The sequence below is a fragment of the Silurus meridionalis genome, chromosome 28 (genome assembly GCF_014805685.1).
Source record: "Silurus meridionalis isolate SWU-2019-XX chromosome 28, ASM1480568v1, whole genome shotgun sequence".
NCBI classification, from domain to species: domain Eukaryota; kingdom Metazoa; phylum Chordata; class Actinopteri; order Siluriformes; family Siluridae; genus Silurus; species Silurus meridionalis.
The window spans coordinates 12573767-12586208 of NC_060911.1; the positions used below are offsets into that span (position 1 = coordinate 12573767).

The following is a 12442-nucleotide window of genomic DNA, read 5'->3' on the forward strand; positions in this document are numbered from 1 at the left end:
TTCAAATGTTTCCCTTGTTCATAAAGCAAGCTTCATGGAGATACATTTCACATTGGTTTGAAGTTTGTGGAAGATCTTGAGTGGCCTTCTAGCCACCTTTTTGCAAGAACTAAACCACTGACAGCCCCCCAGGCTTCCTCACCTCACCCAAATCAGTGCCTGACTTCACAAACAACCTTGTGGCCGAATGAGCACAAATCTCAATAACCACATTCCGAAATCTTTTGATTTATCCAGGTTTAATCCCATACATAGAGAATGAATGTCATTACTAAAGCAAGAAACCCAATGAACACAATTAGAGAAGTCCCCTTTCACTGTAGCCACAGCTGCACTGCCCCCATGCATCATCTCTAACAGAAGCAACTATATTAACCTCATTAAATTACCATGTTTCCATGCATTTCGGTTTTCCTTGGAATTTGAAATGAAGGCAAATTGGGTTTTCTTGTGCGAATTCTACAAGAAAAAAAATGCAAATGTACGAATGCTCCATGAAAAAGATTGTTTTGAACTGGTTTAACCTACCTTTCTTCACCATGTCCAGCTTTTCATGAAAAGTCTTGCTTGTAAATGTCCATGCAAGTGTATCTGCGACCGAGTCAATTTTGTGGCAGGAGTTTTGGAATGAAAGAACAGCTATTTAATCCACACGGATATATTTGCACTCGTGCAGTTTGCTACAGATGCGAGTTGCGAGCTTTGACTAGTCCTTTCTCTGACCGTCCAATCGAAGGACGTGAAAATGGTGACGTTATTGGACACCTGCTAGATGGCACCAGTGTGTTGTCGATTTGAAATCTGATTGGTTAAAGGCACAACCTTCAAGCAACATGTACTGTACGCTATATTACGCTGTAGAGGCACCTTCACTGCTCATTCAACATGTGGTATGAGGGCGGAAATCTGATTGGATAGAAACTCTGACGAAACAGACATTCTGGAACACAGCGCATTTGAGAGAAAAGCTATAAAATGAATTAACTTTGGGGAATAAATTAATACATTTTAATGGGAAAAAATATACTAGAGTGTAAGTCAGTGATTCTGAGAGTGATCAGACCACCAGAGAAGATCTTAATGGCCTTGATGCCCTTCCACTAATGTAAATATTACTGTGCAAATTTAGTTTGTTGTGCAAACGAGTTTCATTTATTCGAGTGAGTATTACTTGATCGATAATGCAGCTTGCTTTCATCCACGCCAAAAGAAATGGGGCATAATCATGTGATTTGTATAAGAAACAACGAAACCATCCAATGTACGTTGTATGCGCATTATATTGGTAACTTGACACCTCCCCAGAGACGCAAACGTAAAGGTTGGAATTGTATTTAACTCTCTAAAATCATTTTAAACAAAGGTTTGATTTACTAGCACACAACGATTATGACCTTGAGTTTGTTGTTATGGTTAGTTTACCCCTTTAATCGCCTGCCTGTATTTCACTGCATTTCGAAATCAAATATTTGTGCATTCTCTCTGACTGTGGGTGTGTTTCCTGCCAAGGAAGGCAGGCATGCCAAAACATCGAGGGCAAATTGGAGCGAAATAATCAATATGGCTTGAATATAAAGAGAAAATTGTTGGTCGAATGAACGAACTAATGCCCGAATGCATGACTGAATGGTTTATTAATTATTGAAATGATTGCTCCAAAGGTACTTGGTGTGAGCTGATTGTGGACAAGTGCGCCTCCAATCCATGCCAGAATGGTGGCAGGTGTGTTGACGGTCCCGATGGCTATCAGTGCTTTTGTCCCGATGGCTTCTCTGACTCTGACTGTGGGAACAACATTGACGACTGTGCCTCAGACCCCTGTGTTCACGGCAGGTACGTGAGCCCAAAGGCACATTCAGGTCAAAACATTTCAGCTAATGGCTTTGTCATTGACGTTTACCACCAGATCACTCTTGTTCTTCTTATCTTGAAGAATTTTTTTTTTTTTCGTTTTGCTTCAACGTCAAAAACATAATATAAACCTGGTCCATGCTGATCACTTGATAACTTTTTTGTGATTGAGCAGAATGGTGGTGCATTGAGATGTTTTAGATGTCATTTGCATTCCAGTTTTAATGAGTTGAAATATTCGCTATTCAAATGCATGCAAATATCAATTTGCCTATAATTGTATACACATTATACCACAAAATGGGGTTGGGGGGGGACTCAGTATTGCCACGCTGCAACTCTTGGGGCCCTTGAGCAAAGCCCTTAACCCTCTGGCCTCCAGGGGGTGCTGTAACATGGCTGACCGTTTGCTCGGTTCCTAGCTTCCGAAGAAAGACCAATTTTCTTGTGGGATCAATAAAGTATTGTAAAAAGAATAATAAGAATGTTAAAAATGTAAAACAAAATGCTAAACATAGAAAATCTACAGATAAAAGATTAATGTAGAGCCGTATCATACCGTTTATGTCTATTTCAGCTAGATTAAAGATTTATCAATAAAATCGTTTATCCACCTGTTTCCTGCGGGTGATGCTGTCAAAAATAATAACAGCATTATGCTTTCTTTATGTGCAGATTGTTTTCAGGCTGGAAATATGTTAAAATTGCATAAGAAATCTCGTGCTTAATCGTTATTGCACTTGTAACCAGACAAATTTGTGGCTTAAAAAAGCAGTGCAATATACACAAACCTAAGGTCAGAACGGAGTGCGTATGACATGCCTGTCTTTCCTTTGCCTGACTTTATTTTTCACCTTTATAGTAGAAATAATAGTCTTTATTACTCTTTATTTTATTGCCTTCTAAGAATTTTAGCTACTAGATGTAAAAAAATAAATAAAAGTTAGCTCAATGCCTAATACTAAAGGTTATACAAATAATATAATACAATCATAATGAATCCCACTTCATATTAGGTGTTGATAGATAGATAGATAGATAGATAGATAGATAGATAGATAGATAGATAGATAGATAGATAGATAGATAGATAGATAGATAGATCTAAAATGTAGCAATCGTGCAAATAGTGCAGATAAATATGTAGCATATTTACAGCATGTGATATATGTAAGCATATGTACAGTGAATAAATATGAAGGCTATAGCAGTGCAGAGACGTGTGGACTTCATTGAGAAGTACAGATAAATGTTCTAAGGCTATGGCATTGAAGAGGAAATGTGCAGAAGTGGAAGGTTATAAGATTATGGCATTTAAGAAACGTGCAAGCTGAATAAATAAGTCTACTATATATGTGTGTATATATACATGAATGTGAAATGTTGGGCAGAATGTAGAGTAAGGATATACAGATACATGTGGATAAAATAGTGCAGATGTAATGAGGGGTAAAAAAGATATACAGTGGAACCCGGTTATGTCGATGTCCTAGGGGGTCGCCAAAAAGTATCGAGGTAACCGATGATCGAGATAAACGAAAATAAAAATGGCGACAGTATATAAACGTGCTTGAAATTTCTTTATGTACATGATGTGCGTTAATAAATGAGAATGTGCATCCACGTGTTTTTGGAGGTTTTTTTACACAACAGCGTTGCTGCGATTTGTTTGATGAAGGCATGCTATAAAAATACATACAGTACATGTTTATCTGTCATGAATCCACCTTCACACCCCCTTCGGCCCCCTTCAGCGGGTCAGGTGTTTTCTCGGCCGCTTTCTCTGAAGCTCCCGGCTTCAATCGCGCACATATGGTGCTCGTTTAGCATCATCACCAGCTCCTTTTTAAACTTCCACACTCTCACTGTCCATTATTGTTGGTATATGTTGGTTCACGGCGGTCGTTGTTATCGCTCATGTGTATCCCGGTACGTGCCTTCCCACCGGCACTCTCTCAACGGCTGCTCTTTTTCTCCCAAAGCGCACCGCGGATTCCCCCTCGATCCTGCCGGTGTTCATTCTATGATTTTGCTGCTCATCCCACGTTCCGCGCCGCCAAGCGCGGCTTTCGCTTCCCGTTCATCGCATAACATTTAACAACAAAAGGCATATGTGCACTAACTAACAGCAGAGATTCACCAGTATACAATACAACACCTGTAGTATCTGTAAGCCTTGATTTTTCCGACACTTCCCCCCTTGTGCTCGAGATATCAGGGTTCGGCGTCATAAAAAAAGATCTCGACACAACCGATAAAAAATCTTCGGCTTTAGATCCATGGGTTTTATCAGATTTGTTGTCCGAGACAGAGTGCGTGTGAAAAACGCCGACTTAATAGGGTTGTCGAGGTAACCGAGGGCGAGATACCCGGGTTCCACTGTACTATGTAATATGTACATTGTATGTATAATTGTACAGAAGTTATATACAGTGTTTTTACAGTGATCTAACGGTGGAGTGTAGAGTGCAGTAGTGTGATAGTAGATGGAAATTGCTTTTTTAATCTGTATGTTAAAAAAAAAAAATGTACGTTAGTTACATTGATACTTACTTATTGTGTCCATGTATTGCAAACACATGCCAATGAGGTGTGATACTTGGTATGGGTGGGTTTAATGAATTAGGGATGGCGGTGTCAGTTTTAGTCAAAAGTATAAACGTATTTAAACGATGCGTGTGAATTTGATCAAACGATTAATTGAAATGTTAGGACATAGTCGTTAAAAACACTTAATTTAAAGTGGGTCCTTTTTCTCCTCATCATCAACTTTTTTATATATTTTTTTACTTCATATACTGACCTTCCACTGTATTGCAGTTCCACCCATAGTCCGTGCAAAGCTTTACGCGGCTTAGGAAACAGGTGAACGTTTTTTTTATGGGATGTTGAAAATACATATTTAAATAAAAAAAAAGTAAATTTTGCAATAGATTTGCTGACTTTGACAATCAATATAATGAAAAAAAAAATGTGTCTTTGAACAATAAGATAAGACAGAACTTAGACAAAAGGAAAATCTTTTCAGACTGCTTCAGAGAACAAGAAAGAAAATCAATATAAATTGAATCTAATTGAAAAATAAATGAAATATTTTTTATATACAAATGTATTCAAAAAAGCAAAGGTGCTTAAGAGCGAAAAACATATTGACAATAGATTGTTGGAGGGAAAAAAAAAGGCGGTTACCGTCATGACCTTTCAGATGTCTGAAATCTGATTTGGTCAGACCTCTCATTTTAATCAGAATTGAAACAAAAAACAATACAGAAGTTGCCTAAAAACTGTCAATTTATCTCACTCCTGAATATATACTGTAATACCACACGCCGTGACTGACTCGTGTAACCCTGCACATACAGTGTAAGTATAGGATTATAAATATCGCACGTCATTTTGATTTGCTTGATTTGTTTGCGAATGGCTCACACTTGATCAAATTCTCCATGTATAAAACATCATCCACATCTGCTAGCAGGTAAAAGTTATGAAATTGAGAGTTGGCACCGAGTGGGCGGCATCATCTGTGTGCACAATAGCACCTAATAAATCACTGCTCATAAAGATGGAGTTTGCAGTTGTCAGGGAGCATTAACCGAATCTTTTTTCACGCCAGCTGTTCAGACGCCATCGACGCATATGACTGTCGGTGTGAGAGTGGATGGAGTGGCCCCAGATGTGATACTAATGTGGATGTAAGCAAATACACCTGTAGTGTGTAGGGAAGTGGCTATGACAGTCATTTCAGTATGTGTTGATAGTTTCTTGTTCTTGGTTTTATATATATATATATATACACATATATATATATATATATATATATATATATATATATATATATATATATATATATATATATATTTTTATATATTTTTTTACATTAATTATTCTGCTTTTGAATTCAAAATGTTTATTGTATTTATTATTATTGCTATGAGAAAAGATAAAAAATTTTTTGGATGTATGTATATTCCTTTTCTAATGTATTGTATTTTTAATATAATAATCAAAAATGTATGTCTGAGGTCAAAAAGATGACTGCACATAGCACCTTGTGGTCAAACAGGATTAAAAATGAGTTTATTAGAGGGACAGCAAATGTAGGACGTATTGGGGACAAAATAAGAGAGGCCAGATTGAGATGGTTTGGACAGAGTGAAGAGAGACATGGGGTATATCAGTAGGAGAATGCTGAGGATGGAGCCACCAGCAAGAAAGAAAAGAGGAAGACTAAAGAGGAGGTTTATGGATGTGGTGAGGTTTATGCAGGTAGTTGGTTCAATAGAGGCAGATGTATAGGACAGAGTAGTATGGAGGCGGATGATTTTCTGTGGCGACCCCTAATGGGAGACGACAACCTTGTGGTTGAACCCACCAGTCCTCAAGATGTTATTGGAACATGTGACTTTCTTGTTGTATTCCATTTCTTGCATTTAAAAGTAATTGATCAATTTTCTCTCCCAACACAGTTTTAGAGAGACAGTATCTTAATCTGAGTCCTTTATCACCACAATGGTGTCAAAACTGTGACCTTTGAGCTTGACCTTCATCTTTGGGAAAGTCCGCAGGAGCCAAATCTGGCGAGTGCGGTGGGTGTGGAAGTAAGATCATGTCGATCAAAATAGCACCCGTTGCAAAGCTCCCGATGTACACAGAACGATGTCTTTTGGCACATTGATTATTGAAGGTCGGTGAACTCTGTGACTGTGCGTGCATTCAGCCTTGTGCTGCCATCTGTTGGGGTGTTATAAAACTAGTCTCGAAACTTTTTGATACCGCCTCGTATATTTATTTTCATGAAAATAACTAAATCAGATTAAACTGTAGGCCGTGACTTCAAATCCCAGCCACACCAAGCTGCCTGGGCCCCTGAGAAAGGCCCTTAACCCAATAATAGCTTTTGAGATAAAGGTAAGTCGCAACAGGGCGTCTGCCAAATGCCACAAATGTAAATGTAACCATGCCTCATTCTAAAGATGTTTAATAGATTAATATTCAGGAAAGGAAAGCAAAGATTTGGATCTCTCTGCTTTTGATCTCGAATCCAAAACATCCATATTGAACAACAAAACTGACAGTATTGGCCTTGAGGTTTCCGGTATTTTTGAAGTATAACCACGGAGTGAAATTGGGCAGATCATTGGGCAGACATTAGGGCTGTCAATGAAAAGCTGTTTGTCACTGTGTAACACAGGCAGTCAGGCAGGTTCAATTCCCATTTGATTCCAACTGCTCTTGCAAGGGGTCAATGCAACCTGAGCACTTTTCAAAGCCATTAGGAAATGTTATACCACGACTATTGTTGATAATTTCAACATTGGGCATCATTTCTCTGATTCGGTAATGTATGTCATCATTGAGAATTATCTCAATTTCTCAGAAATGACACTCCTTCACAGTTATTACTGAAACTGCCGAAGGGATAAGAGCTCGAAAAGTTGCACAGAAGTACAACTTATTCTGAGCGAGGGAGGGAGGACGAGGCGGAGAGAGAGACGGAGAAAGAATGCTGAGCTTTATATGTGGCCTAGTTTTCTGATTTAGACGCCCAATAACAAAAAAAGATGAGAAGGTCAAACATATCTCGGGCTTAACTGAATTTGAACATCATTACCTCCTGAGACTAGAAAAAGAGATCAGCTCTTGGCCTTTCGTGCAAGATGTCATTTAGCAGTAGACCTACTGTGTAACAGACTGCGAAAATGGGTAATAGCTGTCGTGCTTTGTTAAAACTCGGTTAGCCTTTGCCGTTCTTGCTTACACACGACCCGCAGTTGTCTTATTAAACAAATATCAGTTGTCTTATTTAAAAAAAAAAAACTTGGCTGCCATTATAATTATTTCGTATTATTATTATTATCATCTTCATTGTCCATAGACGATGCATCAAAAAGCAAATATATTCAACAGCAACGACTTGCTTTGACACGTATCGAAGTTCCTTGATAAACAGCGTCGGGCAGCCGAGGCGTCCTGAAAGCACAGTACAAATGGCTGATTAGAAAGAAAGTGATCACTCTAATGCCTAATTGATTTTAAAGCTAACCACAGGCTCGAATATGCCCTTGAGATTAAACAATAGGCTGCGTGAGAAGGGCCGTCGGAGCTTTCCGTGGAAGAAATCATTAGCTGATGCCTTCTTCCTCTAATGACTCTTTTTCTATAACTTGTTTTTTCCCCCTAAGCCGAGAATTTTCCCACCCATTATTTCATTAGTGTTGCGGGGAATTAATTAGAATCGAAGCCGCGACCAAATCCAGCTGCTCGAAATCACAGGGAGTTGTCAGGATAATGAAGTCATTTGCTAAATTTATGGTCGAATGGTTTCGCCGATGACTCTATGCGATGTGTACAGTTAGCACTCATTTTTTGTTTATATACTGTATATATAAAATTTGGGGTGTAACGGTTCACAAATTGTTGGGGGGGGGGGGGATGCAAAACAAAATTACTTGTCGTTTTAATTTTATTAACGCAGTTTATTATTATTAACATTTATGAACGTCAACATTTTACATTTTTAAAACAATTTTGGTCGGTTAAATAATATATTAAATATTTTATAATATTTGCATGAAAATGTAATAGATCAAATAATTGCGATACACTTTTATCTTTTATATTGATTAAATTGATCAATTAAATTGCCACAAATTTTTAATTGATTAAATGAAATTAAATAAAAAGAACATTTTTATTAAATAGTTTACATTTGTTTGACCCTATTTGGGTAATACAGATGTGTGGGGGGGGTTTTACATTTAATATAACATTTTATAAAGATATTATCTATTTGACTGTTCTACCTATTTCAGCATACTTAAACAAATGTCTTCTTCTATCCTTCATTCATTCACTCCCTCGATAAGCATAATTATCATGATTTTATCCTTATAAGTGAAATTCTTGAAGCTGTACATAAAGTGCATGAAAACACTAAAGAATCCACAGCTGTAGTGTTAGCCGCTAACCAAGAAGTGGCTATGGATTCTTTAGCGCATTTAAATTCAATTACGTAAATCATCAGGACACCAAACGGAACTTTTGCTATGTTTCCACATGGACTGATTTAATTGCCGGATGTGTGCATCATGGCGGATTTTAGGTGCTTGATTTGAGACACCGGTAAAACAAATGTTTAATGATTAAAAATTATTTCGGTGGAGTTTATCAGGTTTATTTTTTAATATCTGAGCAAAAGAAAGGACGTGAATGAATGTGTGTCACGGTCGCCTCATTTATTATTATTTTTAACAAAAATGGCCAAACAGAAATTTTTATCCCAAATCACCCATTGTTCAGAAGTTTCCTCTAACGTCTGCTCCGACAGTCACGCCAGTTGTTTGAATAGCGTGCGAATCAAAACCGCAAGTGTATATTAATGCACTAGTTCTAATACAGCATCATTTCCATGGTAACAGCTAATTTGTACAGAGTTTTGACACACCACACTAATATAAAAAAAAAAAATGGAAAACATACAATTATTAAACCATCAATACATTGATGGTGAAGCTCATGTGAAAGACGTCCTTGATTTAGCAGGTGATACTGTAGAAGGAATCTCGAGTTTCAGAGCTTTGTAACAATTTAATGCTTTTAATATCAGTTCAATCGGCTGGTAAAAAGAGGAACAGGTTTATGGTGCTGTAAATGATAACAGGAATGAACTCGGTTTGATAACAACAGTATCACTCACATTTACAATCACGGGAATTTCACAGGCGCCCTTATCCAGAGCGACTTGAACTTATCTCATTCCTACAACTGAGCAAGCTATGGGGTTAAGGGGGTTGTTCAGGGGCCCAAAAGTGGTTCCTTGTTGTCTAAAGCCTTAAACACTAAGCTACCACCTCCCCATGTACAGTTGACAGGTGTCAATGTAATAGTTGGCAAATTGGTGTAATTTTAGAGGAATAAAATGGAAATCAACATCAATAATCGATTGTTTTCTGATGGCACAATAACGTGTTTTTTCTTTAAAAATCATATCCCAAGTACCTTTTATATGGTATATTTATTTATTCTTATTGTTTTTATTATATGTATATATTATTATTATTTAATTGTATTTTTAAACCGTTTATGGGCCCTTTTTGGTATCAGATATGTTTAGCATCAGACCTGACGGAAGTATATTTTATTTGTTATGACTATAATCATTTTTTTTTAGTGCCACATAAAAAAATAAATTATTTATTACTCTTACGACATTGAAGTCGTAGCAGTACGAGAATAAAGTCGTAATTTCTGAAAAATATAAATAAAATGAAAAACTTGTGAGAATAATGTCATAGCTATACAAGAATAAAGTCGTAGCAATGCAAAATATAAGTGGCGATATTTTGAGAAAAAGCGCAGAATTGCGAGAAACGTTTCGGCGTATTGCGTAAAATGGACGTGGAGGATTTGGTTAACTCCTACTTTAGGTTAGGATTTAGCAATAAGAAAGTTCTTTGTCTTTTGGTGCATCAGCATGGAGTTATAATTAGTAAATGGACACTGCTGTTATGAAGGAAACTTAATTTATTCAGAAAGGAAAATCAGACAGGCATTGAGGAAATTGCCTCTTTTGTACAGTCTGAAGGATATTGATGTTACAGCTGCGTGCTATTCGAAGAAGATGTGGTATTTCTCAAGAGTCTATGCAGATGATGATCAAAGAAATCAACCCTGAAGGAGTCTCCGACGTCGCCAGTACTTCAGGTCACGATCTGGGGTTCAAATATTACGGCTTTATTCTCGTGTTGCTGCGACTTCATTCTCATAACTTTATTCTTGTTTTGTTACGACATTGTTCTCGTAAGTCTGACTTTTTTCTTGAAATGTTATGACTTGTAAGTTTTAATCTTTTTCTCAAAAGTTTACCTGACACTAAAACACTGTTGTATAGATAGATAGATAGATAGATAGATAGATAGAGATAGATAGATAGATGGATAGATGGATAGATAGATAGATAGATAGATAGATAGATAGATAGATAGATAGATAGATAGATAGATAGATAGATAGATAGATAGATAGATAGATAGAATATTTATAGTATATATAACGTAATAAAATTCTTGTCCACTGTTTTCAGGAGTGTGCATCTCAGCCTTGTTTGAATGCTGGATCCTGCGTGGACCTCGTGGACGAATACACCTGCATATGCACGAAGGGCTACAACGGGCCCCGTTGTGAGGTTGATTTGGATGCGTGTATGGATGCGCCCGTGAATTCCTCGTACTGTTTTAACGGTGGAACTTGTCTGGATGGCCCGGGATACAGTTTTACATGCAGGTGAATCTTGAACTCACTGCTTTACGCTTAATGACACGAGTTCCATGCGGCTTCAGCCCCAATCATAGTCAGTCACGGCTTAATTCTGGTCCTTATGGAGGAGTGTCTACACCGGTTTGTTTTCTCTCCAATTAAAGGTCTGCGAGGTTGTCAGAGCGATGATCGCGTAACAGCTGCTGCCATCTAATCGTCTGGGTAAAATGAGGCTGCGGCGTGTGTGGTGTAAAACCTCGTACTCGCTCATTATGACCTTTTATATACATAACGCAATATCCTTAAGGATTGATTTACTCCACCTGGAGTCCAGACCTTCGTGTAATCGCAGCACTACTTTCCAATTTCTGTGCTACGAGGAAAGCAGATCCGCTACCAGACAGCAGACAGAGGGGTTGCTTGTCTGTCCATATGAGCCTCATTGGATTGATTTGCCTCAAATTGGAAACAAATACCCTCTGTCATTCTTGGAATTTACTCTCATTTGAAATGGCACGCAGGGTAATGGCTTGTCCTCTGATTGCATTACAGCCTTCATTTGGTTGCCATTGCAAGTTGGATTAGATAATAGAAGTGCAGACAGGTTTTTTTTGTTATTTTTTCTTATTCTAAACACCTCTAAAAGGACTTTTGTTTATTGGACTGAATAAAAAAATAGTCTTTGAGACTCCTCTCCAAAATCAAATCCTAAACTGTTTAAACCTTTTCTGAATTTCAGCATTCCCATGTTCACCAAATCCTTAAGATTGAAGCAACATTTTTAACCTGATCCACCATTTTTGATTGAATTATCATTGCACAACCCATAGCAGAACTGTTTCCTTTTAGTTTCATGTCTTAGCATAACTTTCTGTAGATACATTTGACCCCATAACTGCTTATTTTACAGATGACTCGCTGATAAGACTAGTCAAAGCCGTGGAAGTTGTTGAGAAATAGTAGCTTAGTGGGTAAAGATATTTGACTTCTGATCAGCAGGGACGTCACAGGCGGGCCCTTGAGCCTTTAAGCTCTTAAACCTTAATGACAATATAAAATAGAGGATGTCAAATGCCATAAAAATCTCTCTCTCTCTCTCTCTCTCTCTCTCTCTCTCTCTCTCTTTATATATATATATATATATATATATACAGTACAGACCAAAAGTTTGGACACACCTTCTCATTCAAAGAGTTTTCTTTATTTTCATGACTATGAAAATTGTAGAGTCACACTGAAGGCATCAAGGGCTATTTGACCAAGAAGGAGAGTGATGGGGTGCTGCGCCAGATGACCTGGCCTCCACAGTCACCGGACCTGAACCCAATCGAGA

The 12442-nt window shown here is 37.7% G+C and overlaps 1 protein-coding gene across 9 annotated transcripts in view; it reads left to right on the top strand.

Annotated features, from left to right (window-relative positions):
* eys (eyes shut homolog) overlaps window positions 1-12442 on the top strand; it is a 400588-nt gene that overhangs the window by 230833 nt on the left and 157313 nt on the right. For all 9 annotated transcript variants that reach the window (XR_006924828.1, XM_046842744.1, XM_046842742.1 and 6 more), the window contains 3 exons: window positions 1662-1833; window positions 5468-5546; window positions 10937-11136. Coding sequence is in view for 8 of the 9 variants with exons in the window: in XM_046842744.1 (XP_046698700.1) it covers window positions 1662-1833; window positions 5468-5546; window positions 10937-11136 (451 nt within the window). In the remaining variant the exon portion in view is untranslated. The remainder of the gene's footprint in view (window positions 1-1661; window positions 1834-5467; window positions 5547-10936; window positions 11137-12442) is intronic.